This window comes from Kogia breviceps, chromosome 3 (assembly GCF_026419965.1).
Source record: "Kogia breviceps isolate mKogBre1 chromosome 3, mKogBre1 haplotype 1, whole genome shotgun sequence".
Taxonomy (NCBI): Eukaryota; Metazoa; Chordata; class Mammalia; order Artiodactyla; family Physeteridae; genus Kogia; species Kogia breviceps.
In genome coordinates, this window is record NC_081312.1 from 100,002,305 (window position 1) to 100,029,714 (window position 27,410).

The 27,410-nt window shown below is 41.6% G+C and overlaps 2 protein-coding genes and 1 pseudogene across 8 annotated transcripts in view; 1 reads left to right on the forward strand and 2 right to left on the reverse strand.

Moving 5' to 3' along the window:
* Positions 1-1,398, reverse strand: part of HEXA (hexosaminidase subunit alpha) — a 35,267-nt gene extending 33,869 nt beyond the window's left edge. The window contains exon 1 of one of the 4 annotated variants that reach the window (XM_059055991.2): positions 743-1,398. In XM_059055991.2, coding sequence (XP_058911974.1) covers positions 743-995 — 253 coding nt within the window. In that variant the 5' untranslated portion in view covers positions 996-1,398. The remainder of the gene's footprint in view (positions 1-742) is intronic. The other 3 variants (XM_067029304.1, XM_067029306.1, XM_067029305.1) reach the window with 3 other exon arrangements.
* TMEM202 (transmembrane protein 202) lies at positions 846-23,040 on the forward strand. 4 transcript variants are annotated; one of them, XM_059056006.2, is made up of 5 exons: positions 14,039-14,119; positions 14,368-14,623; positions 20,161-20,310; positions 20,641-20,772; positions 21,398-23,040. In XM_059056006.2, exons 1-5 carry the CDS (start codon positions 14,039-14,041, stop codon positions 21,592-21,594), a joined length of 816 nt encoding a protein of 271 aa, XP_058911989.1. In that variant the 3' UTR covers positions 21,595-23,040. The 4 variants fall into 4 exon arrangements, 1 of the variants encoding a protein (XP_058911989.1); XR_010839706.1 differs by lacking the exons at positions 14,039-14,119; positions 14,368-14,623; positions 20,641-20,772; positions 21,398-23,040 and adding exons at positions 846-1,396; positions 3,515-3,585; positions 17,518-17,569 and having other exon boundaries at positions 20,161-20,204; XR_009334392.2 differs by lacking the exons at positions 14,039-14,119; positions 14,368-14,623; positions 20,641-20,772; positions 21,398-23,040 and adding exons at positions 846-1,396; positions 3,515-3,585 and having other exon boundaries at positions 20,161-20,244.
* On the reverse strand, positions 10,602-11,455 carry LOC131751986 (NADH dehydrogenase (ubiquinone) complex I, assembly factor 6-like; annotated as a pseudogene).
* Positions 23,041-27,410: the final 4,370 nt, after the last annotated feature.

Below are 27,410 nucleotides of genomic sequence, written 5' to 3' on the forward strand. Positions count from 1 at the left end.
CAAGTCTTCCTTTCAATCCCACACTCTCCCCAACCTCAACCCTCCCCAGCCGCCCCATTCTCATTGCACACACCAGCCAAGCACTTTTAGCTCAATCATAACCCTTTGTGCCTCTGCCTAAGCCTGCCTTCCTTCCTCGAATACCGTCCTTTCCGTCCTGGCCAATTTCTGTACATCCACCACCTCACTTTAAGTGGCTGCTCAAAACACATTTCCTTATGCAAGTGTTCTATGATTTTTCTCACAGTTTAAACATTTACCTAATATGCTATGTGTCAGATACTTTTATGTAATTTTGCATATCTCTCTTGTCTTACCAATTTTGAGTGTCAGCTCTGGTCTCCTCTCCCCAGCCCTGGTCACAGCCTCACTAGGGCCCTGGACACTTGAACACGGTCAGATGTCTACTGGCACTGTATTTTCAGTAATTTGCTATCCTGAATGAACTGTAGTCCTAAAGCAGACATTTTTGGTGAAATACATAGCCCGAGGGCAGGATTCTGGATAAGCCCTGGCCGCAGAAGTCAGCTCAGTGAAGTGAATGGAGGTGGGGGACTAATCCTTGGGGAGGCTGAGAGGACAGCTGGAGAAAAAGGGCAGGTGGAAGTAGAGGCTAGAGGACTGGGATAGACTAGAGGGTTGGTCAAAAGCCAAAGGAAGGGCGTTGCAGGAGGTTTGGGGGAGTTGTCCCAAGGCAGGCCCTCTCGGAGCCCGGGAACGAGACAGGGCAGGTCCGACTCACCCATGGGTTGGGGAAAGTGGAAGGACACGGAACCGAAGAGCAGGTCACGGTAGCGTTGGAAGGCCTCGTCGAGGACGGAGCAGCCCACCTGCGCGGCCGAACTGACGTGGTACTGGAATTGGAAGCTGTGCGGGAAGATGGTGTAGCGCCGCTCGGAGGTCTGGATGTACTGGGGCCATGGCCACAGGGCCGTCGCCCGCCCAGCGAACGCTGCCGCCAGCAGCAGCGAAAACCAGAGCGTGGAGCCTACCATGGCCCGCCGGTCTCCTCTCTCCCAGCGGCCGGGCCACGTGACACCCTGGTCAGGTGAGCCGCCCCCGCGTGACAACCGGCGCGTCACGTGACCGGAGGCAGCGCTTCATCCTTGACACCGGAGTACAGATTCCCCGTCCCTCCAGTCCCGGCGTGAGCCCGGAGCTCCTGTTGCGTGCAGTGGATGGTGCGGGGCATCGGCGATGGTTCAGGTGCAGGCGGTCCACGGGCCTGATGGAGCAGTAGCTAAATGCACCACCGCAGGTGCCAGGCCTATGATCACAGAACTATAAGCGCACCAGAGGGTAGAAGCCCCACGTGGGGAGGCCGAGTGGGCGAGCGAGAAAGGAAAGTTTCCCGAATCGTGAACACGGAATAAGAGATCGCGAGGCCTTCTGGGAGGTAAAGGACGTCCCAGGCCCAGGGAATTTAAGAAACAAAAAAATGGAGGCTTAAAGGCACAGCTCCTTTTGATGCTGTGGGTCAGAAAGGGGCTGAAATTAGGTAGTAAGAATGGCTCAGCTAGAGAGGTCATCATAAGATCACAAAAATGGGATCTACTTACGACTGGGGAAAAAATGTGTACTTTCACAGCAAGCTTGAGGCGTCCCATTTCCAGCCTCTGGTGTAGGCTCTTCCTTTAATGGTTGATGATCTCGTAGTAACCGCCCCCAAAACTTCTCGCAGACAAAACTCCGCGAACAGGTAGGTCCTGTACTTACTGCAAGCAGTAAGACATTGCTTGAACTTTGGGTGCAAGCTGGAGAATACCCAGAGATAAGATAGGTCTTACACCCAGAGAGAAGTTCCGCAGGGGTTTACATAGGAAGTTTACATAGGAAGTCCGAGAGTCAGGACTTAATTTTGTGGGCAATTGAAAATCAGTCCAAAGATTTGCATTTTAAAAATCTCATGTTGAATAGTCGGATGGATAAGAAACCAGTTAGGGAGGCCTTTTTTTTTTTTTTAATTGGAGGTGGAAGATAATAAGACCTTGAACTATAGCAGTGGGAAAGGAAGAGAGCTGTAGATCCAGGAAATAGTGGATCTGCTCAGAAGCAGAGGGGCTAACACACGAGAGGCTTGAGGGCTGATCAGTGAGAACACAGTTACTTACTGAGTCAGGGACCCTGTCTTCCTTGCTCACCACTATATTATCAGCACAGTACCAGGAGAGAGAAGTAATTTACATAGAAGAGTCACAAAATGAAGGAACTAGACCCAAATAAGGAGACTGTAAAAATTACTAATGAAAATACTTAGAGATTATTGTTGAGAGAATATTCCAAACATATTATTCCAGTTATCCTCTCTCTGACAGTATATCAGACAATCAGAAAAGTAATGAACAGCCATTAAAAGTTAAAAAAATCATCATAATACAAGTAAATGTTCAGAGCCTAGCATAGAAATAGTAGCAAAATTAAAATTAACAGTTATTGAACATTATAAACTCTTTAGATTTGTATATACACAACATTGCCATCAATTTTGACAGTAGATGAATAACAAAAATAATGACACAGATAATATATAGTATATAATATCTGGTTGTTTTCTCTATTTTTCTGTTTACTAAAGACAACTTGTTAAATGAATAAAACATGGTTTAATTTCCATATCTATAGCATCTAATAAAATTACATATCAGAAAAAGAATTCACTGTCAGACAATGTGTCCAGATTTTTGGTTCATATAGTAGAGTCATCAGTGTAAGAGAGAGGAGGGAATGACTAATTTTGCCTGGGGAAGTCTTTCAAAGAGGAAGTGGCTTGAGCTGGCTTCCAGAACATGAGTTGGCAGGGAAGGAGAGCATGGGCAAAGCATAGATTTGTGGAAGAAGATGGCATATTGAGCATAGGGTTTTGGGGGATAGCGAGGCAAAAATGTGCAATGATTATCTCACTTCCACCATATTCCCTTCTCCTTGGAATGCCTTTCTCACCTCCCACTCCCACCACTTACTTGAAGGTCTAAAGTTATATTTTACCACCCTGTAAATCTCTGACTTCTCACAGCTGGGTAAGATCCCATAGCCCTTTGAGCTTATCTCCATCAGAGCACTTACCTCAATATTGTAATTGCCTGTCCATTTGTCTGTATTCCTTAAGTAAAAGTTCCTTAAGGGCAGGTTCTGTGTTCACTGTTGTATTCCTAGCCCTGGACACAGTGTCTGGCACATAGTAGATTCTTAATAAAGACTTGTTAAATAAGTGAAAGGCCCGGAATATCTCTTCTCCTATTTAGCATCTACTTATCCTTCAGGTCTTAGCCTAGACCAGACCAACAAGTATGTTGTGAATGGAGTACCATTGTGCTAAGACAGTGACCACCCCCTCCCCTCAATCTAGGCAGAGCCTGGGGTAGCTAGACATCCTGGTCAGTCATCTCCAGCCAAGAGCAATCACCTGTGTGTGCTCTGATGTGAGAAACTTTGGGAAGCACTTAGACATCTCCTCTAGGATGTTTCTTTATGGCACCCTCACTGCAGCCTCTTTACTTGTCCATGTTCTCCACAGACGACATGCTGAATGAGTGGTATCTTTTCCACAGTTGTATCCTTATTGCCTGAGCCAGGAATCTGCACATAGTAAGTATTCAGCAAGTATTTGTTGAATGAATGCATGAATGAGGAAGCATTTGTATTAAATTTTGAAAGACAGAATTTCATTGTGTAGATGAAAGAGCAATCCATGGAGAAGGACTGCAGTCTAGAAAGAAAACTCCATGTAACTTGTTCACTTTAGGATCCCCGTGTTCTGGAACAGCAGCTGGCACATCATAGTCATTTAATGGATATTTTTGAATGAATAGAATGAGATGGCAAACCAACCTAGGCAGAGATCTCTGAAGAATCTGGTGTGACACCAGGGACGTGAGCAATTCTGTTTTAGTAGAACCAATAATGCATAAAGAGAAATACGGATAAAAATAATTTTAGAAAAAGTAAGTTGAAGCTGGGTAATGAAGTAAGGAAAGGAGGAAATTATTGATCAAGGTACTGTGTACTAGATACATGTTATCTTCTTTATCTCTCACAACTGTGTGAAATTGAGTATCATCTACATTTTACAGATGAGGAAGCAGGCTCTGACAATTAAAATAACTTGACCAAGGCCCCACAGATAGTTGTCAGAACCAGTATTTGGACCCAGGCTTTCCATGCCAAAATCTATTGCTTTTACATCTATCATACTTCCTTGAAAGCTAGGCTGAAGATTATATTGGGATTTTACTCTTGAGTCTATGGGAAGCTAGCAAAATTTCTTTAGCTGAAGAGTGACAAGACCAGAGCTGAAATTTGCTAAGATTAATCCATTAATGTATATAGGAGGAATCAAATGGGGAAAGCCGTGTGCCAGTAGATTGGGGCTGAGGCTGAGGTTGAGGTTGAAGCTGAGACTGTTGCCTCAGAGCTCTCTAAAACAACCTGACCATTCTCACATGCTATGGGGCTCAGGAAATGCAGACACCAACTCACCTGAGATCGATGTCTTCATTTTTCCTCTTCCACATTGGCTAGCCAAACCAGTGAGACTTAAGCTTTGTTTAATTTGTCAAAGTTTACAGAAGTGGAGATGGCCAAAATTATCTATGCTCCCTGATTCTCTTTAGACCCATCCCAGTTCACATGGAACCATCCCTACCTCTGCTGTACCCTGTTACCTCCAGCTCCTCCCATTGCTGTTTCCAGAATTACAGAATGCTACCCAATTTACTATCTAAACATGTACCCAATTTACTAACTAAACATTTACTACTAAACATGTACAGCATTCCTTGGGGATACTAAAAATATTTCTGTGTCCAGTTTGTCTTTTTTTTTGAGCCTTATCCCCCCTTCTCTCCTATTTAGTCATATAACTATTCTAGTTATCTCTTCAGGCTTACTCCCTAATTCTTTTTTTTTTGGTTGCGCCAGGTCTTAGTTGCAGAAGGCAGGCTCCTTAGTTGCAGCATGTGGGCTCCTTAGTTGCAGCAGGTGGGCTCCTTAGTTGCAGCTTGTGGACTCCTTAGTTGTGGCATGTGAACTCTTAGTTGCGGCATGCATGTAGGATCTAGTTCGCTGACTAAGGATCGAATCCAGGCCCCCTACTTTGGGAGCATGGAGTCTTAACCACTGCACCACCAGGGAAGTCCCTCCCTAACTAATTCTTAACAACTTTCCCTAACTCTAGACATACATTTCTTGCAATAACTGGCCTTGTCCTATATCTATCCAATCCTAGCCTACATATAGACTTTTAAAAATTGCCTGGAGGGTTTCCCTGGTGGCGCAGTGGTTGAGAATCCGCCTGCCGATGCAGGGGACACGGGTTCGTGCCCCGGTCTGGGAAGATTCCCACATGCCGCTGAGCGGCTAGGCTCGTGAGCCATGGCCGCTGAGCCTGCGCGTCCGGAGCCTGTGCTCCGCAACCGGAGAGGAGCAACAGTGAGAGGCCCGCGTAGCGCAAAAAAAAAAAAAAAAAAAAAAAAAAAAAGTAAAAAAAAAATTGCTTGGGTATTTACACAGGTGGTTTTCTATGGTCAGAAAATTAGAAAAACTGAAGCCCTGAGGGAACTTTCAGTAGATCTGATGGGACTTCCCTGGTGGTCCAGTGGTTAAGACTCCGTGCTTCCAATGCAAGGGGCTCAGGTTCAATCCCTGGTCAGGGAACTAAGATCCTGCATGCCACGCAGCATGGCCAAAAAATTTTTAAAAAACAAAACATATCTGAGCAAAAGGAGTGACAGCAGGAAAGAGGGATATGGGTCAAATGCAGTAATGTTTCAGATACAAAATGACAGAGCTCAGCAACTAACTGGGTGAAATGGGATGGGGACAAGGGAAAAAGGAGAGAAAAGGTGTACCAGTCTGGTTTCCCAAGGGAATCATGGTGCCATTAACTGAATACAAAAGGAAGAGCCAGTTCTGGAAAAAAGATAATGAGCTCTGAGACATGCTGCTTTGGAGGAGATGGAAGGACAGCAGAGTTGGAATGTCCATCAGGGCCAAGGAAATACAGGCTAAGAGCTCTGGCATCATCTGCTCAAAGATGACAGTTGAGATCATATGAAATAGTCAAGGGAAAAAGGAAGGAAGGCTAAAAATTAGGGGGAAAGAGGACTCTGGTGAAAGAGAAGTTTGTGAGGGACAAAAGGAGCACAGAGGAGGGATGGCAGCTAGTAGAGTAGGCTGAGCTCAGAGATGTAGATGAGGATAAGGGGCTTACCAGATAATTTGACTTGCCTCTTATCTTTAAATACAGGTCTGTCATAAGAAGCCTTCACGCTGTCACAATATGTTGATTTTATCTCCATGACATGCCTTTTGCTTGCAAGGAATAGGGAGTCATATTATGTCAGGGAAAAGGAGGTCTACTGAAGTGATATACGTAACAACCCAAAAAAGCAGAAAACCAAACTTCAGAAAGAGCAGAAATCAAGGGCCTGACTACTCTCTCATGACTTTTCTGTTCCTCTCTGAATATCTGCTCCTCTGGTCAGTTTTCCTCTTTGCTTGTCAGTTACTTGAACTTCCTTATAATTTCTATTCCCTCATGACTTGGCATTCATTACACAAGACCCCAAATTTCCCATGACTTTCCAGCCCCAGGGTCTTCTTATTCTCCTATCTATGCCTCTGGAGACCCCACTATATTCCAAAGCTCTGTGCAAATCAAGATTCTATTATTTCTGGCCGCACCATGAGGCATACAGGTTCTTAGTTCCCCGACCAGTGATCAAACCCGGGTACCTGGGGCCCCGGCAGTGAGAGAGCTGAATCCTAACCAATGGACCACCAGGGAATTCCCAAATCAAGATTCTCTTGATCTCCCCAGAAGAACAGAAGGACATTTAGGTTGCTTCCAAGTTTTCTCAGTTATAAACAATGTTACAATGACCATTGTAGAGGGTACTGGTTGCCATGCCAACATCTGTTTTCATCCTTTCTCACCAAGAATACTTGGCTTTTCATTGGAAATTTCATCCGTCAGTTTGGTATCTTGGATGAGACTGAGATAGCCCCAGACCCTCCCTGGTTTAAGCCACGTAATCAGGGCTACTTTCCCCACCCTCTCACTATAAACACCTGGAAACATGGGATAAGATTTTGCATTCCCACCAATAATGTGTAAAAATGCCCATTTCATTACTCTCTTCCAACATTAGTATTTATCTTTTCATTGCTACTGTTGATGCCTTGAAATTAATTTTTAGAAGATGTATCTAATAAAATTGACAGATAAGCTCTAGCAAGGTAGAAACAGGATACATGACTTCCACATCATTACAGAAAAAGAAGCTGGATCATTCTGGAAAAATAAGAGGGACAGGAGGAAGTAACATGAATATATAATTAACCAAAAATACAAAGAATAAGAAGGTAGAAATAAGCCCAATATATCTAAACTATCACCCTATGTGTAAATAGGTTAGATCCCCCATTGAAAGATGAAGACTCTCAAATTGAGCAAAGAACAGTCTAAATATTGTTGATAAGAGACATTTTAAATGAAACCAAAATGATGACACTAAAAGAATGTTCAGAGATGTACCAGAAAAATGCAAACAAAAAGAGAGCAAGGAAGGCATCTATTAACATGTGAAAAAACCCAAGACACACAGAAGTTAAATGGAACAAAGAAGAATATCTTTAATGATAAAAGGTACAATTCACAAAGAAGATAGACATCATAAACCATTAGACACCTAACAAATATATATAAAGCAAAAACCAGAAGAAATATAAGGGAAAAGAAAAAATTATAATCATAGTGAGACATTTAACATTTCTCTGAGAATATTTTATCAAGTGCAGAGCAAATTAGAATAGGAACATTTTGAATGATATCATTAATAACTTAATTATAATAGGTTTAGAATCTTATATCCCTCACAAATACATTTAAAATTTGTGTCTCATACGTTGTTATTAAATGTTCACAGGACATTTAGAAAAACTGGCAAAAAGGTAAACATTACTTTTTTGAATTCTTATAGGACATGTTCTTAATATATCAAAATTAAGGGGGAGAAAAAAATCTAAACATGTAGATATACTTTTAAAATTCTATATAATCCTTGGGCCAACTATTAAAACAAATACTCCTAGAAGTATATCAGAAGAATAATATATCCTGTCGAAACATATTTTATTACAGGAATGCAAAACTAGTTAAACAATATGAAATGAATTAAGGCAATGTTTATGTTAAATAGATTTAGAAAGAAAGACCATATTCTAGAGGTTCAGAAGGAATTTGATACAGCTATTCTAAATTAGAAATCGTGATGAAATAGAAATAGAATGAAACTTTTTTCTTTTTTTAACATGAAAATGAATGTACATATGAAACGAAAAGCAATAGAGTTCATTCCACTAAAGTCAGGAGTAAGTAAGGATGCCCATTATCCTTAATAAAACTGTCCAATCGGTGCAATAATACACATTTTGTAAAGGAAAAGACAGAATTATCATTATGTGCAGATGATATGATGTTTACTTAGAAAATTCAAGAGAATTATCCAAAGAAACTATTAGAATGAAAATAATTCAGTCAAGTGTCCTGATAAAAGATAAATACATAGAAAAAGATAGCTTATTTTTATGTTAGCAATAACAAATTAGGAAATAAAATGGAAATTTTTGATTCACAAAAGCAAGTGGCTTGGGCTTCCCTGGTGGCACAGTGGTTAAGAATCCACCTGCCAATGCAGGGGACATGGTTTTGAGCCCTGGTCTGGAAATATCCCACATGCTGCAGAACAACTGAGCCCGTGCTCCACAACTACTGAGCCTACACTCTAGAGCCCGCGAGCCACAACTACGACTAGAGACCGTGCTCCGCAGCAAGAGAAGCCACCGCAATGAGAAGCCCACACACCGCAACGAAGAGTAGCCCCTGTTCACTGCAACTAGAGAGAGCCTGTGTGCAGCAACGAAGATCCAACACAGCCAATAAATAAATAAATAAATTTATTTAAAAAGAAACAAACAAGTGGGTTAATGTATGTAAAGCACCTAGCACAGTTCCTAGTAGATAAGGTTATATAAATAAACTATAACAATAAAATATTGACTTTATAGATTCCTAGAGGTGAAATTACCAAGACAAAAGATACATTTTTAAGATTCTTGATTTTTAAAAAAAGACTCTTGATATATGTATCTAATTTTTTAAACTCTTTATTTAAGTATAGCATAAATATAGAACTCTGGTAATCAGTGCCCAGATCAAGAAATAGAACATCTCCAGCACCCCAAAAGTCCCTTGCATGTCCCCTCCTAGTCCTTAATCATTTTCCTCCCAAGGGTATTTCTGACTTCTGACAACACTGATTAGTTTTGCCAGTTTTGCCCTTCATTTGAGTGGAATCATACATACGTACTCTTTTGTGTCTGGCTTCTTTTGCTCAGCATTACATTTATGAGATTTATCCATATTTCATGTGCTTGTAGATTACTCATATTGCTGTATAGTATTTCCTTGTATGAATTTACCACAATTTTCCATTCTTCTGCTGCTGGGCAACTGGGTAGTTCCCAGTTTGGGGCTATTATAAAAAGTGTTGCTGCGAGCACTATACATGTCTTGGTGGACATAAGGACACTTTCCTTTTGCATACTTACGTATATTGAAATGGGCATGTGTTTATTCAGCTCCAGCAGATACTGCCAAGTAGTTTTTCAATGTGATTCTACCAATTTACACTACCAAAAGAAGCGTATGAGAGTTCCAGTTGCTCCACATACTTGCCAATACTTTTTCATTTGAGCCATTCTGATGGAAATGTAGTGATATTGCATTATGGTTTTAACTTGCATTTCCCTGATGACTAATGAAATTGTGCACCCTTTTATATGTTTATTGCCCATTTTGATGTCTCGCAAAGCATTAATTAAGGACTTTGCTCATTTTCCTAGTAGGTTGTTTGCTTTCCTATTGATTTGTAAGAGTTCTTAATATATTCTCGCTACAAGCCGTTTGTTAGATATAAACGTTGCAATATCTTACCCCACTCTGTGGATTGTCTTTTTACTCTCTCAATGGTATCTTCCGGTGAACAGAAGTTCTTAATTTCAGCATAATTCAATTTATCAAAATTTTCCGTTGTGGTTAGTGCTTTATCATGTCCTGTTTAAATAAGGCTTTGATGGCTAGCCTTTCTTCCTTCCTTCCTTCCTTCCTTCCTTCCTTCCTTTCTTGGCTGTGTTGGGTCTTAGTTGTGGCATGTGGACTCTTTGTTGCAGTGCATGGGCTTCTCTCTAGTTGTGGCATGCGGGTTTTCTCTCTCTGGTTGTGGTGCGCAGGCTCCAGAGTACGTGGGCTCTGTAGTTTGCAGCACGTGGGCTCTCTCGTTGAGGCATCGGGGCTCAGTAGTTGTGGCATGCAGGCTTAGTTGCCCTGCAACATGGGGGATCTTAGTTCCCTGACCAGGGATCTAACCTGCGTCCCTTGCATTGGAAGGCGGATTCTTTACCACTGGACTGCCAGGGAAGTCCCTTGTGTCCTGTTTAAAAAAAGAAAAAATCTTGGTCTACTTCAAGGTCACAAAGATGTTAGTTACATTAAATTTTTTTCTAACCAAAATTGCTTTTTTTTTCAGTACCATAAAATTATTTTAATATCTTTTTCTCTATGACTGATTATACAAAGATAATGGAAGTAATGTATTTTTCTGCTATCAAGATGGGTAGAATATATCAAAATCCACCTATTGAATTTTCTTTAAATAGTCCTCCAAAGCATCCTGAAGAAAGGCAGGAAGTTTTCACTTTCACTTTGTGGAAGGACCTAGCATGCTTTAAGTACAAATATGCCTGGCTAGTAATGACGTATATTATGTCTCTCACATTTTTATCATTGGTTCTTCTGTAGAAAACCGTCTTGTGAAATACCATATGCTGTATTTGTCAAACCCACAAATATCTGAGGGAAGGAACACTGTTCTTCACCACTATAATAGGACATTGCTCTTACGTATATGACAGTTCCTTGTGCTTTTCCAGTGTGATTTGTGGCATGATCTGCACCAAGATCCTTTATACCCAGTACTTCTAGTCTTAAATAAGGAAGAGAGCTCTGTGTGTTTTCTGCATAACTGTACAGTTTCTGTGTATCATGATATGCTGTGTCATCCAAACTTTTTTCTCCTTCATCAATGATTTTTAGAAGCCATTTTTTGGTCAGATTATATCTTTTGACAGCAGCTTCCCATCACTTTTTCTTCTCAGTCCCTCATGTGGGGGCCTGGCTTTCCATCTTACTGGGGCTCTGTGAAGTCAATCTGGGGCCCAGAAACAGGGCCTGCTCTGCTGCTGTGCAGACCTGCTGAAGTTCAATAGCCACAGGCTGATGGGGCGGATTATCACAGTATATATAGTCCACAGTTTTTTTTTTTCAAAACTGCATTCACATCAGTCCAATTGTTTTCTTAGAGCCCGAGTCTTTAATCAGCCTGAGCCAGTTCCACATCGAAGGCCCTCAATGCAAGAGCAGAGCTTTGGGATTCTGCAGGGAGCAGCAGGGAACATAAATAGCCATCATGAGATTGTTTCTGCAACAGCTCCACATAGTATCATTCTGTGCTCAAAGCACCGGGTCCACTGTCCATGACCATGCTTCCCCTGGGGCACCACCGGCCTGGAAGCGGAGGTGGTAGCACAGACTGGGGACCCCAAGTTGCTTTCTAAAGTAGGTGAATCACAATATACACAGCCATAAGATGTGAATAAATGCTTGTTTTGTCATATGCATCCCAGGCCCTAGCAATTTCCAAGCTGGCCTGAACATCTGCCTTTTTGGTAGTGCTGAAATAGGCCTGGGAGTTGAATGGTGCCTGACCTATTCTTTTAATAGCTAGAGGGTTGCATCATTTGCCAAATCAGACACTGTTCACAAAATGACCTCCTTACATCAGTATCATCTCTTTGGTAATGTGCTTGTTTAGCGCTGCTACTAGAGGGGTGAGGGGTGATGCATCCTTTCCATTAACACAAGTATTTCATCTGTCTCACGGTGGCCTGTGCCAAGGCCATGCTCGAGCAATCTTGGAAAGACAGTGAAAACATAATAATAATAGATAGTATTTAGCAAGCACGTATTAATTGCTCACCATTGATAGTATATTTATCAATAATATCAATATTCATCAATAATAATATTTATTGTGCAGTTATGAAGGCACTGTGCTAAGAGCATTATGTGTTACCTCATTTCATCTTCACATTAATTCTATGAGACAAGGATGATTATTATCCCAGTTTTAGAAATGAGGGAACTGAAGTTCAGTGAGGTTAAGGAAATTTCCCAAAGGAACTTGGCCAGTAAGTGTCGGAACTAAGTAAGTGCTCAACCAGGATGGAAACACAGGCCTGTCTATTCACAGCCTATGTTAGCTCTCTAGCCATACATGTGTATCTAACAGACATGCTGTACAAGTCAGTTTGATGCAACTGCAAAAGTCTTTCTTATAATCATGCCAGTAGGGCTAGAGTATCCCAGCAATTAAACCTTCACAATATAATTGCATAGCATGGCATAAAAGACTCTTTGTGACCTAGCCCTTACCTCTATATGCAACCCTCAACCCTCATCTTTGATTTTGCACAAGTAGAACCACCCTGCTTCTAGTACCCTGAGAACTTCATGGTGTTCATGGCTTTTTGCCTTGAGACATACTATTCTTTTTGTTTCACATTCCCTTCCACTTGTTTATTTGTCAAATTCCTTTAAAATCCAGCTAAGACATTGTCTTTTCCAGTAAACCTTCCCTAATTTCCCTCTGACAGTGCTAAACGTTCTGTTCTCTGTATCAACCTCTGTATTTAATTTAAAAATGCATTGCTCACTCATTCATTCAACATTAAATACTATTCTTTTCAGGCAGTATGCTAAGTACTAAGAGGCAGAGATTCAAGTAACACTTTTGCAGAAGGAAGGCTATGTTGCTAAAGCATGGACGTAAGCTAGCTAGTCATTCCCACCAGCTGAAATAAAGAATAGGTTTCAACAAGTTGGGGTGGGTGGGAAGAGCTTATACTGGGAGGAAAGTGTGATGGGACATTCTGATTCAGCCCAAACTTAGGAAAAACAAGAGTTGGTAATCCAGCCAGGCATTTGTTTGAATCAACGTTCATGCTGTGGAACAGGATGACATCTGTTCAGCATCTTGGATTGATTTTGAGCCCTTGTGGGGAAAGGAGTTAGGACCAACTCTGAAAGAGTTGTTTAAGAAGGAGATTTTGAGATACTCTGGGTGTGTGTTTTGCTGCTATGGAGCCAGGGAAAGGCCAGTCTCTTCACTTCCACACAGAACCCAACTCTGCTGCATTATCTTGAGGGGTAGCTTTCCGCATGTTGGCTGGTAGTCCCCTGGGGTAGGGATACTGGCATTTTTACAGGCCCTGTGTCAGCAGTGGCCTTGGCAGAGGCTGTACCCTTGAATGGCTTCATGGGTAGAGGACATTGAAGAGGGGGAATGAGCAAAAAAGGAAAACAAAGGTGGATGCTGAATGAAGGCCTATGGCTGACAGACTGGTTCTTCTGCCTATGAGACACACCTGGGGTCTTCCACTTGAAGTTGGGGCAAGAACATGAATTCTGGGCTGCTGAGATATATCTATATACATAAACATATTTATATTTATATATCTTGGTAGATTAAGATCATATAATCTTAAATTATAACCACAAACTGTTGAGTCCTGGAGACATCAGTTATCCTTTTTATTTGCTTTTAGGGAACTATGTCTTATTTATCTTTATGTCCCAGGACCTATCACAAAGCCTCACTGACACATAGCAACTGGTGACAAAATATTTGTGGATTTATTTAATAAAGGAGTTAGGAGGAGTCAGAGAAGGAGGGTGAAGAGCATCACACATACATGCACATGCTTAGAATGTGATGATTTCTTCCTGGTCTGACCAGACCCAGAGTATGAAGCAGAAATGGGATCTATGCCACAGTTTCCAACCCCTTTGGATTCTGTCCGTGTGTATGAGGACATGCTGAGACAAGTTCCGTGGCAGTTAGAACGTGAACTGGCTGCCAAGATGGAGAGGAAGGAACAATTAATCTTTACCTTCTACTGTCCCAAGGTTCCCAAAGTCAAGGGGGACCGGAAATACCAAAGGGTGAGGAGGTACCGAATTGTAGTTCAGATGGGAAGAAGAGGACTTGTTTAAAGGCGGGTCTAGACAGTGTCCTAAAGATAGGGAAAAGATGACCCAGAAATGTTTGTTTTTTATAGAAGGGGTAGGGAAAGCTATCCACCAATCGAACCCACATGGGGGTACTTGAGGCAGAAAAGAGCAGGAGACGCTGGGGGTCAAGGGTTATCTTTTTGGGTAGGCAATATCTCCCTCATCCCTCATCCTTGTAGCCTACCCTCCCCACCAACCAACATCCGAGTGCCTCGATGCCACCCCAGAGGCTGCAGCAGCAAGTGGATCAGACACACACCTACATCCGAATGTTCTGTGGCAGCCTCTGTGGTTTTAGCCTCCTAATGCTGATCTACGTGTCCCCACTGAACTGGGTGCAGTTCCTGGTGATCAACAATGGCCTTGAGCTCTACGCAGGACTCTGGATCTCATGCAACCATGAGCTGTGCTGGAGCCACACACCCAAGCCACCCTGTGAGTGCCACTAAATTGAATGCCACAGGCCCCATAGTTCCAGAGTTTTCTGCCACAATGGCTCTTCATCTTTCTTCCTCCAAGATCTTTTGCCCCTCACCTCTCCAAGTCTAGGGGGGATCTCAGCCAGATTGTGAACATGGCTGTTCTTCTCTTTGGTGTCCTTGGTGTACCCTTTCTCCCTCCTACCCCAGGTTGTTTCCTCTCCCAAATTATGAGTTGATAGTGTCTTTACCCTCTGGGAAGAACTCGTTTGTCATTTATGAGCTGTTCCTGTGATGCAAAGAGATTGTTATTCTAATGTGGTTCGCAGAAACAGAAGTGATTGATCATAGCTGGGAGATAGAGCAAAGTGTCTCAACCTCCATCAGATTTAACTTTCAAGGTCAGTTTGTTCTTATGATAGCAATAGAAGTTAAATGCATGTCAGATAGGTAGTATAACAAATGCCAGCTATTTAGAGAATAAATTGTCAAATTTTATGTGAATTTAAGTAAATCTGAAGATGCAACACATAATATTTAAAAATAAATGTCTAGGGCTAGAAGATACCATAAGTATGCGGTTTTTCAACCAGAACTAAGACTTAGAGGAAAGCTAAAACTACACTAAAGAGTTTCTCCAGCATCTGCAAGAGAAACATTTACACAAAGAACAGGTATTGTGAAAGAAAACATACATCAGTAAAGTGTTTATTTCACTTCTTAGATAAACAGGAGTCCCAGATTTGGGGGGAGGGGAGACCTAGGCCCAACCCTGAAGTGGAGCATCACTTATTTGGCATGGGCTCATGCTTTGTATTTGGAACTAAGGAGCAGGATCATAAAGCGAGATCTTCAGAAGAAACTAAAATCAAAGGCAGGTAGAGAATTCAACTGCATCTTCAACTGAAAATAAAAACTAGAGAAAATAATTGCAACAAATATGAAAGATAAAAGTTAATGGCCTTAATATATATATATATATAAGATATACAAATTATTATTACAAGAAAGACAAATACCCCAATAAATAAATTTTTGTAAACAATTCACAAAACAGAAACTACAGATCTAATAAACATGGGAAAAATGACTTTAACCTCAATCAGCCATTAAAGAATGGCAAATCAAATGAACGATGAGATAGGATTTTTCAGCCATGACATTAAAAGAGATTTGTAAGTGGTAATACACAATGCTGCACACTACCATACACACTGAGGACACATAAATAGGAACAACCAAAGCAATATGATTATGTGCATCCAGAGATTTACACTCACTAATTCCATTTCTAGAGAAATGGAGTGAGAGATATAGGCATAAAAATTAATCTGCAATTATATTTATGTAACCCAGGCTAAACCTCAGGCCTTGAGATTATTATTTAAATCTTTAATGAGTCAGAATCTTGAAATGTTGTCATTTAAAGTAGTTTATTTCTTGGAGCCTTGAATTCACCTATGAGGGCAACTGTTAATCGTTTGCAGAATGTCAACTAAGTGAGTCCTTAAGTACACAATTGTAAGTCAAGTATCCACCCTATTTCCAGTGTTAACTAGTCCTAATTCTAGGGTCAGTAATCAGTCTGCAATACAGATCTCATAAGGAATTCCCCAAATATAATCAGTATGTCCAGGCCTCATCAGCCTGTAACAATAATATGTTATTATTGCCCCAATAGATTATTGCCCAAGTTCAGGAACTTCAAACTTTTACCTACTGGATTGCAAGAATTTAGCCCCCTCTCCCATGGTGTCCCAAGTCATTTCTTTTCTTTTTTTAAAAATAAATTTATTTATTGGCTGCATTGGGTCTTCATTCCTGCATGGGGGCTTTCTCTATTTTCAGAGCACGGGGGCTACTGTTTGTTGTGGCACGCGGGCTCGGTAGCTGTGGTTCGCAGGCTCTAGAGCGCAGGCTCAGTAGTTGTGGCACAAGGGCTTAGTTGCTCTGTGGCATGTGGGATCTTCCCGGACCAGGGCTTGAACCCGTGTCCCCTGCATTGGCAGGTGGATCCTTAACCACTGTGCCACCAGGGAAGCCCCCAGGTCATTTCTGAGACTTTCACTGGGGCTGTCTCAAGTGGGCTCAAGTACATGTGTACTCATGTTCCTCTGTCCTGGACTTACTTCAGGCCATTGTTCCTCTGCCTCTGTCTTCCCCTGGTTCTAGATAACTGATAGCTTCTGTGCCATAGCTATTGGTAATGCGATGAAGAAAGGATGGGAGTAAAGGACACCATCCTTCACTTTTACTACTAGGTCTCAGCATGGAACAGACCTTTCTGCTAATTTCCCCCATAGCATAGGTGAGATCAGACCATAATGTAAAAGAATGTGTTGCCACAGAAAGTAACTTGAACTGTCTTTTTTGCAGAGGGTGGGGAAGAAAGCATAGGTCTTTGGTCCAGAGCCAGGACCCCAGGAACCATCACACAATAAACACCCACAAGCTGTGTAGGGATGATTTATTCTGGTATACCAACTGGTTACGAGGGAATCTAAATACTAAGAAGATTTCAAAGCTTTCTCTCCAGGGTTCTCCAAGATCTCTATCCAGGATCTTTTCTATTCTTACTGAGACATACAAGTAAGGCCTTTTATTAGTGGGTAAGCTGCTATAAAGACTGCTGTTTAAAAGCTGAAATAGGATTTGCTCTTACAGGAGGTAGAGGCTTGAATTCACCTTTCAGACCTTTGTTTTGTTTTGTTACATGAATTTTAAAAGACTATGAAGTTAGCCAAATGCAGCTGTTTTAGACTCTGAAGGTAAGTGTTTAGTTAGTCTGGTTAGATAATTTTTTGTGTATCATTATGACTGGTAGACTTGGTTCCTTTGAGGCATTAGACTGTACTATGCTGCAGATATTTAGTTGTTCCTGTGGACTTGTGAGTGATCTTGTTTATGCAGTTTTCAGGAGGTGAGCAGCTAAGACTGAGAAGATTGTAAGAAGAACGTGAAGGTACATTCTTCCCCTCATGGTAGAAGAAAGACTGTACTGTAACATATCTTAGACAGGAGTTGGACTGGATATCTTAGTACTCTTTTGTTTTCTAAATATCAGAACCCATTTGAAATAGCATAAGCTAAAGAGTGAACTTCTTTATAATGATTCAGAAGCATCTCATAGACTCCCAAAGGCAGCAAGTTTTCTGGACCTCAGGGAATTCCAGAAGAGGCTGTGATCTCAGGCAAAGAAAATCAAGCCAGCCAGTCACTCAGTCTCTCCAGAGCTCCTTTGTCACTCAGCTTTGTTTATGCTTTATTTTATCTCTACAGCTCAGCTTTTCCTGTTTATTAGTATGAAAGTGCCTCAAAGGGGGGATATACCAGACTAGCTTTATATCTTCTTGGTTCAAGCAAGCAAAAGAGGAAATTCGCATCAATCAGTCCCAAATCCAGATATCCAAGGATCAGAGTTAAATTGGTACCCTTCTTTGGTCCTATTAGCTATAGTCAAGGGAGCTATAGGCAAGGATCCAGGGCTCTAGACAGGGACTGCTAAGGCCCATGGGGGACTGGGGGCTCAATACTGCAAAAGATGCCTATCACACTGGGCTTCATGCAGCTCAGTCTAGGCTGATGTTCCTGACTGGCTAATTCTGAATGACCCAGTTTTCAGAAAACGTGCTGCCCTTGGGTTATCATGTTTTAATGTGGCTAACTTGTTGGGGCCACATAGCACCTGACCTCTGTGGGTAGGAGTGTGGTTTCTCTTAATGGAAATTACTGTCATTGATTGTGTTAGCCAGAGATGTGTTCTAGAGAACAAAATAAAACTTAAGAGGCAGTTTGTCAACTGGGATAAGCTTGGTACTCCTCTCTCTGGGTTACTTGGAAGATGGACTTGGATTCTTAGACATAGAAATGCTTAGACAACTTTCAGTGGTAAGGGATAAGCTGGCCCTCGTTACACTGAGACAGAAAATAAGCTAGACCAGGAGGCACCCTATAAAGCAGCAGTCCCCAACCTTTTTGACACCAGGGACCAGTTTCGTGGAAGACAGTTTTTCGACGGGGGGAATGGTTCAGGTGGTAATGTGAGCGATGGGGAGCTGCAGGTGAAGCTTCGCTTGCTTGTCTGCTGCTCCCCACCTGCTGTGCGGCCCGGTCCCTAACAGGTTCCTGGGGGTTGGGGACTCCTGCTATAAAGGATATCGAAGATATTGTCAGATCCATGGTATCTCAGAAAGATACATCTACGTGTAATTGTAAGTTACTCTATTTCTTAAATCTTCTGTAAAACATTGCTGGGGAAGTCAAGGGAAGGAGCTATTCCATGTTAGGAATATGGTAGCCAAAAGTATGGGTTGGCACGCTCCCTCTTCTCTCTTACCAACATCCAGTCTGAAGGGGCAGAGCCAAAGAGAGCAGAGCTCTGGAGCCAAGAGATAAGAGAGAGAAGGAGTGTTGTGGCACTAGGGTAAGGGCATTGGAGCAAAAGAACATTAGCAGACCTGTCCTACAAACACATGTGAGATGGGACCTTGAGAGACTCTCAGGAAAAAAAGGAGATATTTGTGGGGTGCTAAATTCCTGCAGTCCAGTAAATTGGGTCTTGAAATCATTACAGTATGGGAGTTCAGGTAAATGTGACTTCATTTCATAGTCACAGGCTGACAGGGACTGTACATGCCAGATACATTTGAAAGAGAAAAAACAAATAGAAACAAACTCCAACAACAATAAAATCATTAAGCAAAGTACGTTGATATGATAGACTATCTTGTAGCCATTAAATATGATGTTTACAGCAGGTGATCTGGGAAAAATCTTACCATATAATCCTCTTAAAACGCACGAAATTCGGGCTTCCCTGGTGGCGCAGTGGTTGAGAGTCCGCCAGCCAATGCAGTGGACACGGGTTCGTGCCCCGGTCCGGGAAGATCCCACATGCCGCGGAGCGGCTGGGCCCGTGAGCCATGGCCTCTGAGCCTGCGCGTCCGGAGCCTGTGCTCCGCAACGGGAGAGGCTGCAACAGTGAGAGGCCCGTGTACCGCAAAGAAAAAAAAAAAAGAAAACAAAAGAAAAATCACGAAATTCAGTATTATATCCATTGTGTACAGAGGATAGAAAAATACCAGAAAGAAACCAAATAAAATGCTAACAATGGTTGTCTTTGGGTAGTGGGATTGTGGCTGATATTCTTGCTGCTTCTTGGTACTTTTCTAGTCTCTCCAATGCTTATATTGAACATGTATTACTTTTAGAATTAGAATTAGGAACAAGAAAAAGTTTAAATCTGTGTTGTGATGTTAGAGTCACACCTCTTATAAGCTAGTTTACATCTAAGTTAATGTGTTAATGTACCCAGAACTATTTGTATATTACCTTTAGTTCTATGGTGAAGCTTTTGCCTTCATAGTGAAAAATTCCAAGTATCAATGAAGAGCTGGGAAAGAAGATCCTTGTTTGTGCCCTGGATGCCACAGAGCAAGCTCAGCTTCATCCTCTTTAGTCTTCACTCCCTTCTCTAAGACTCTGTCTGGTTTTCTTAAGGAGAGGTCCCCCACTGGACTAACCAGGCCTTTTCTTTCTCCATCTCTTTGGCAGATTACCTCCAATATTCCAGGGCCTTCTTCCTCATCTCTGTCCTCACCATACTTGTGGCTCTTGGCTGGCTCTTCAGATCTTGCCTCCCTAGAAGAGGAAGAATGACTCCTAACTTGGATCTGAAGGTATCCATGCTCAGCTTCATCTCAGGTATGGACCTATATGGCAGGGCAATACTATGGTAAAATTGTTGAGGGAACATAGTTCCTCTGTGTGGGCTTTCATCTTCTTTTTCTTGTCCCTTTTCTCTTCATTATTACATCAAGTTGCCAGCTACCTGCCTTGTCTTACTGTGTAAAACATCCATTAGTTAACTTATGCCAGGCCCCTTCTCTCTCCCACCTTGGTCAGTCCTTGGATTCTTATCTTCTTGATCCTTTCTATACAATATGGTATCTGGAAGTAGAAGAAGAGTTGGGGGTGGCTGTCGAGGAAGATTGAAGACATTGAGGGATATGACGTATTTTCTTCTGGTCCTAGCCTCCTGCTTGCTCCTCTGCCTCATCCTATTTCTGGCACAGATTCACTGGCATTCTAGAGATGCCATGGAGTCAGCTCTCCTATGGACCTATCATATTAATTGGGGGAGTGACTTCTTATACATGTTTGCTGGTGAGTCAGTCCCCTCCCTGCTTTATGCTAGAAGGATGGAAGGGGAAATCACTTCTTGGAAGGGAGGTGGAATCTAAGAGAAATAGAAACACTAACTGTTCCTATTAAGAACACTTATACATCTAGAAGCAGAGTGGTATGGTAAAGAAAGCACGGATTGGGAATTCCCTGGCGGTCCAGTGGTTAAGACTCTGTGCTTCCACTGCAGGGGGTGCGGGTTGGATCACAGGCTGGGGAACTAAGATCCCGCATGACGTGGCCAAAAAGCAAAAAAAAAAAAAAAAAAAAAAAAAGCACGGATTTTGGAGTCTAAAAAGCTAGAATTAATAAACTGTTCTACCACTAAGTGAGGCACAGACAGGTTGAGTAACTTGCTTGAGACAACACAGAAAGTAGTGAAACTATGATTTGCATCCAGGAGGTTCTAGCTTTGTTCCAACCATGTAAGAAGTACAATAATGAAATGGAAGCACAGAAGGATAAAGGAAGCCTGCTGGGGGAAGGAGGGTTGGCTTCAATGAAAAGAAGCATTTTGAGCTGAGTATTTAAAGAATGAGTTAGAATTTTAAAAACCAAAAGACCATCTGTCTCTTGAAACTCACCTTGAATTCTTCTCTTCCCCTAGGGATTATCTCCTTCCTCAACCACATAACTTCCAGATCTCCTCCCCTTGATCAAAATGTCACTGCAGTTCCCATAGACAAGTCAAGGCTGGGGATTGGTCCAGTGACTGGAGTATCGTCTGCTGAAGATGCTGGGTCAGGGTTTCAGACAGAATCTACAAGTGAGAAAGAGAAAAAACTATCAAGTACAGAACTGTGATGGTGATAGGATAACCCAACTACTTCCTGTCTTAAAACAGGGGAGAAGCTAACTGAGCAGGGAATGATTGTACAGATTCGAAGAAACTCTCCTAATATCATGGCCATATTGCTGAAGGAGAGAACATTAAAGCTGATGAAATGTGCTTTGTGTATGTTGCATCCAAAATATGTATGATAGTCATAAAGAAAATAATGAAAACTCACCCGAGAAAAAGTTTCGAAAAGAAAACATCAGTGTTTAGGGTCATGAATGAAAGAAACTAGCAATAGATGCAGTGCGTGGATCAGAGCTCTCTTTGGGCATCAGGGATTTCATAGACCAGAATGGTCAATGTAGAAAAATGTCACCAAATTTTGTTTGAAATTTTCTTTATCTTGTGTGGCTTTGGGAATACCCAGGATGGAAGGCATTTGAATAATATTGTTGAATCTAATTGGAGATCATTACCAGAAATGGAATGAACAACAATGGAGATAATACCTACCACCCAAAGGAGGTGAGAGGTACTGGGTAGATTCTGGGGAATCCATGACATCCCACTTCTTATGAAGATTGGTAATTTGAAAACCTTACAGTCTATTAGGTAAACCAACTGCTTCTCCCTAAGCTAGAGGTTATGTTAACCAGGCAACCATAAACTCTCTGAAATACTATACAAAACTTGTGTATGCTCTTTTCTGTGAAGAGGGCCATACATTCAATCAGATTCTTGATAGGCCTATGACTCTTTTGATTCCTTAGATTATGTTTTACTGAGCCAAATGAGGCTAAAGGACTTTCTTCAGCCTAAGTATATACATGGACAAAGTTAAAATGTTTTCCATATTTGTATACTGTTTAAGGATGGGGGAATTCAGGCAATCACATGGATCTTTTGATGGCTACAGATCCCTTTTAAACTTAGACCAGATTCCATGCAGAAGGTCCCTGACCTTCATCTTGTCCTTTATTCCTTTAGTAGCTGCCACTACTCTTTTGTTTGTTGAGGTCCATTCTTCTTCTTCTCAAGCCTGGCAATGGAATGGACTATAGTGTCCAGTTTCACCCCTTGCTGCTCTTAAAGATAAGCCCAGGACTTCCCTGGTGGCACAGTGGTTAAGAATCCACCTGCCAATGCAGGGGACACGGGTTTGATCCCTGGTCCAGGAAGATCCCACACGTCACAGAGCAACTAAGCGCATGCGCCACAACTACTGAGCCTGCGCTCTAGAGCCCGCAAGCCACAGCTGCTGAGCCTGTGAGCCACAACTACTGAAGCCCGCATGCCTAGAGCCCGTGCTCTGCAACAAGAGAAGCCACTGCAACGAGAAGCCCGTGCACTGCAACGAAGAGTAGCCCCCGCTCACCATAACTAAAGTCCGCGTGCAGCAGTGAAGATCCAACACAGCCAAAAAATTTAAAAATAAATAAATTAATTTTTTTAAAAAAGATAAGCCCTGGGATCCTTTTGTTTTAATTTGTAGAGTCACTGGTAACCTTTGTAGAAAACAAAACAGTTCTTGTAATCCTGGTCCCTGGTCAATCATTCCCAAACACTTCCAGATGAGGACCAGAAGACTGTTAGGTTAATACTTCTGCTTTTATTCCTAAAGGTAGGAGTTTAGCAGCACATGCATGTGCGCACCCACCCACAGAGACACACACAAAGGCACGTATATACACACACCCCATTTTGACCCTGCCTTAGAAAACCCTTTTCTCCATGTTGGCTCCTTTTCTCCATGTTGGCGATCTTAGTTATTGTAGAGTGACTGGTGTCTCCTTACTTCAAGGGGCCTCATTTCAGAGGCTCTTCAGGCTGTTCCTGGGCCTTTGTCTGGTTGTAAGAATAGACATGTAGTCAAGTCCAACTCCCCCTCCTCCCATCACCACTCACCTGCTAAGTATACCCCACATATTGACTAATTAAGAACTTACTGAGTTCACAAGCATTATTTATAATTCAGTTTTAATACTATAATTATATGACTAAATTGACAGGGAGCTGAGTATTGATGACTCTTCAGGGAATGGAAGTTTTAAGTGGGGTGAGAAGAAGGAAGCAGGTGTGAATGAGAAGGGAGGATGCTAGGTATTCAGAGAGTAACGATCAAGACCCTAGATATTACAGGAGAATAGGCAATAATTATAACTAAGTTTTCTACTTTACTATCAGAGAATGATCTTTAAGCATAGAGAATCTTTTGCTGCTCCTTTAGAAACTGAATGCTCTATTTTCTTCTCTCTTTCTTTGCTTGTAGAGAATTCCTTAAAAAAACTTAAGTAGGGCTTCCCTGGTGGCGCAGTGGTTGAGAATCCGCCTGCCGATGCAGGGGACACGGGTTCGTGCCCCGGTCCGGGAAGATCCCACATGCCACGGAGTGGCTGGGCCCGTGAGCCATGGCCGCTGAGCCTGCGCGTCCAGAGCCTGTGCTCCACAAAGGGAGAGGCCACAACAGTGAGAGGCCCGCGTACCGCAAAAAAAACAAAAAACAAAAAAACCCCACAAAACTTAAGTAGACTTCCAATAAGATAGCTCATTAAATGACCCTTTGATACATCCCTTCTGCTCCAGATACATTACACGATAGATGAAGTGGAGAGGGATACGGGGTGAGGGGGGATATATATGTATAACCAGGTCAGAACAAAACAAGCATTTTCACAGACTGGAAAAATAACAAAACCCACAAAGCTATGATTGAGTTAAGCCATAGACTTAATGGGCTCTAAGTCCAAAAGTAAGCGAGGTGGACAGGAAGACAGGTCCTGTGGAGTGAAAAGGACCGGAAGTGCTTCTCAAGATATGGACTAGAGCCAGATTCACAGCTCTAGCTCAAACTAGGGACTTAAGAAAAGAAGCTGAGGACTTCCCTGGTGGTGCAGTGGTTAAGAATCTGCCTGCCAATGCAGGGGATGTGGTTTTGAGCCCTGGTCCAGGAAGATCCTACATACCACGGAGCAACCAAGCCCGTGCACCACAACTACTGAGCCTGCGCTCTAGAGCTCACGAGCCACAACTACTGAGCCCACACACCACAACTACTGAAGTCCATCTGCCTGGATTCCATGCTCCACAACAAGAGAAGCCACTGCAATAAGAAGGCCATGCACTGCAATGAAGAGTAGCCCCCACTTGCTGCAACTAGAGAAAGCCCGCGTGCATCAACGAAGACCCAACACATTCAAAAAATAAATAAAATTTAAAAAGAAAAGAAAAGAAGCTGAACAAAAGCTACTGTCAAGCACTGACTGGGGCTGTAGCTTATTTGGAACCACAGACCAAAAGAGGTAAAAGGACACAAGTACAACCTTGCTCAACCAAGCAGTGCATTGGTTCATTAACTGGGTCAGAACAGAACAGAAAATCTGAAATACCATCTTACGAGACCTGACTCTGGAGTGGGTCCGTTGGCCAAAGTAAGGAAACCCCAAAACTACCAGATGGAATGAGCATAGAAGGAGTGAAAGAAACAAAAAAGCCAGCAAAATTATTTTGGTACCTGCGAATAGGAATTCCCAACATGTAAAGAAATGTTCATTTCGTTTCACTGATTATCTGCTCTAATTTTTGTTAATTTTTTTCATTATATCTACTCTAATTTTTATTAATTTTTTCCTTCGGCTTCCTTTGAATTTAATTTGCCCTTCTTTTTCTAGTGTCCTAAGGTGGAAGCATAGGTTATTGATTTTAGATCTTTTTTCTTTACTAATACATGCATTCAATACTATAAATTTCCCTCAAAGCACTGCTTTCACTGCACCCCACAAATTTTGGCCAGTTGTATTTTCATTTAGTTCAAACTACTTTAAAATTTCTGTTGAAGTTCGTTCTTTGATCCATGTGTTATTTAGAAGTGTGTTATTTAATCTCCAGCTGTTTGGGGATTTTCCAGCTATCTTTCTAATGTTGAATTTTAGTTTAATTCCATCATGATCTGAGAGCATACATAGTATAATTTTAATATTTAATTTTTTTAAGGTGTGTTTCATGGCCCAGAGTGTGGTCCATCTTAGTGAATGTTCCACATGAGCTTAAGAAAAATTCTCCTGCTGTTGGATGAAGTAGTCTAGAGTTGGCAGTTATATCCAGTTGATTGATGATGTCCTCACTCATGTTCTGCCTGCTAGATCTGTCCATTTCTGAAGAGTGTTGTAGTCTCCAACTATGATAATGGATTAATCTATTTCTTCTTGCAGGTTTATAAGTATCTGCCTCATGTTCTTTTGTTAGGCACATACACATTAAGATTGCTGTCTTAAAATATTGACCCTTTTATCATTATGTAACACCCTTCTTTATCCCTTATAACTTTACTTTCTCTAAAGGCTGTTCTTTCTGAACTTAATAAAACTACACCTGGTTTCATTTGATTAGTGTTAGCATGGTATATTTCTTCATCCCCTTTACCTTTTATCTATGTGTGTCTTTTTATTTAAAGTGGGCTTCTTTTAGATAACATAGAGTTGGGTGCTGCTTTTTTATTCACTCTGAAAATCTCTGTTTTCTAATTGATATATTTAGATAATTGATGTTTAAATTGATTTTTGATATGACTGGATTAATATCTACAATGTTTGTTACTATTTTCTATTTGTCGCCCTTGTTTATTGTTCCTATGTTTGTCTTCCACTCTATTTTTTTCTTTTTTAGTTCTAATTGAGCATATTATATGATTCCATTTTCTGTCTTCTCATAGCATATTAGTTATACTTCTTGTTTTTATTACTTTTTTAGTGGCTATCCTTGAGTTTGCAAAATCCATTTACAACTAATCCAACTTCCACTTTCAAATAACACTCTACTGCTCACAGGTAGTGCAGGTACCTAATAATAACAAAATAGTCCTAACTCCTCTCTACTGTTACTTATATCATTGCTGTCATTAATTTCACTCAAACATAAGCATATGTGTGTATATACACATAAGCCTATATAAGTGATACATTGTTGATGTTATTTTGAACAAACTGTTATCTGCTAGATCAATTAAGAATAAGAAAAATGAAAGTGTTTATTTTACCTTCACTTATTCCTTTTCTTATGTTCTTCCTTTCTTTGTATAGATTAGAGTTTCTGACCTGTATCATTTTCCTTCTCTCTGAAGAACTTCATTTAAAATTTCTTGCAAGGCAGGTTTATTGGCAACAAATTTTGTCAATTTTAGTTTGGGAAAGCCCTTATTTCTCCTTCACTTTTTTTTTTAAATTTGTTTTTGGCTGTGTTGGGTCTTCGTTGCTGCACGAGGGCTTCCTCTAGTTGTGACAAGCGGGTACTCTTCTTTGTTGCGGTGTGTGGGCTTCCCATTGCAGTGGCTTGTCTTTGTTGTAGAGCACGGGCTCTAGGCACGCAGGCTCAGTAGTTGTGGCTTGTGGGCTCTAGAGCACAGGCTCAGTAGTTGTGGCGCACGGACTTATTTGCTCCATGGCATGTGGGAGCTTCCCAGACCAGGGCTTGAACTCGTGTCCCCCGCATTGGCAGGTGGATTCTTAACCACTGCACCACCAGGGAAGTCCCTCTCCTTCACTTTTGAAGGTAATTTCATAGGCTACAGAATTCTAGTTTAGGGTCTTTTCTCTCTCAACACTTTAAATATTTCACTCCACTCTCTTCTTGCTTGTATGGTTTCTGAGGAGAAGTCAGATGTAATTCTTTTCTTTGCTCCTTTATTGGTAAGGTGTCCCCCCATCCCAGCTTCTTTCAGGATTCTTTATCTTTTTTAAAAAATATTTAATTTAATTTATTTTATTTTTTGGCCATGCTGAGCCGCATGTGGGATCTTAGTTCCCCGACCAGGGATTAAACCCATACCCCTTGCATTGGAAGTGTGGAG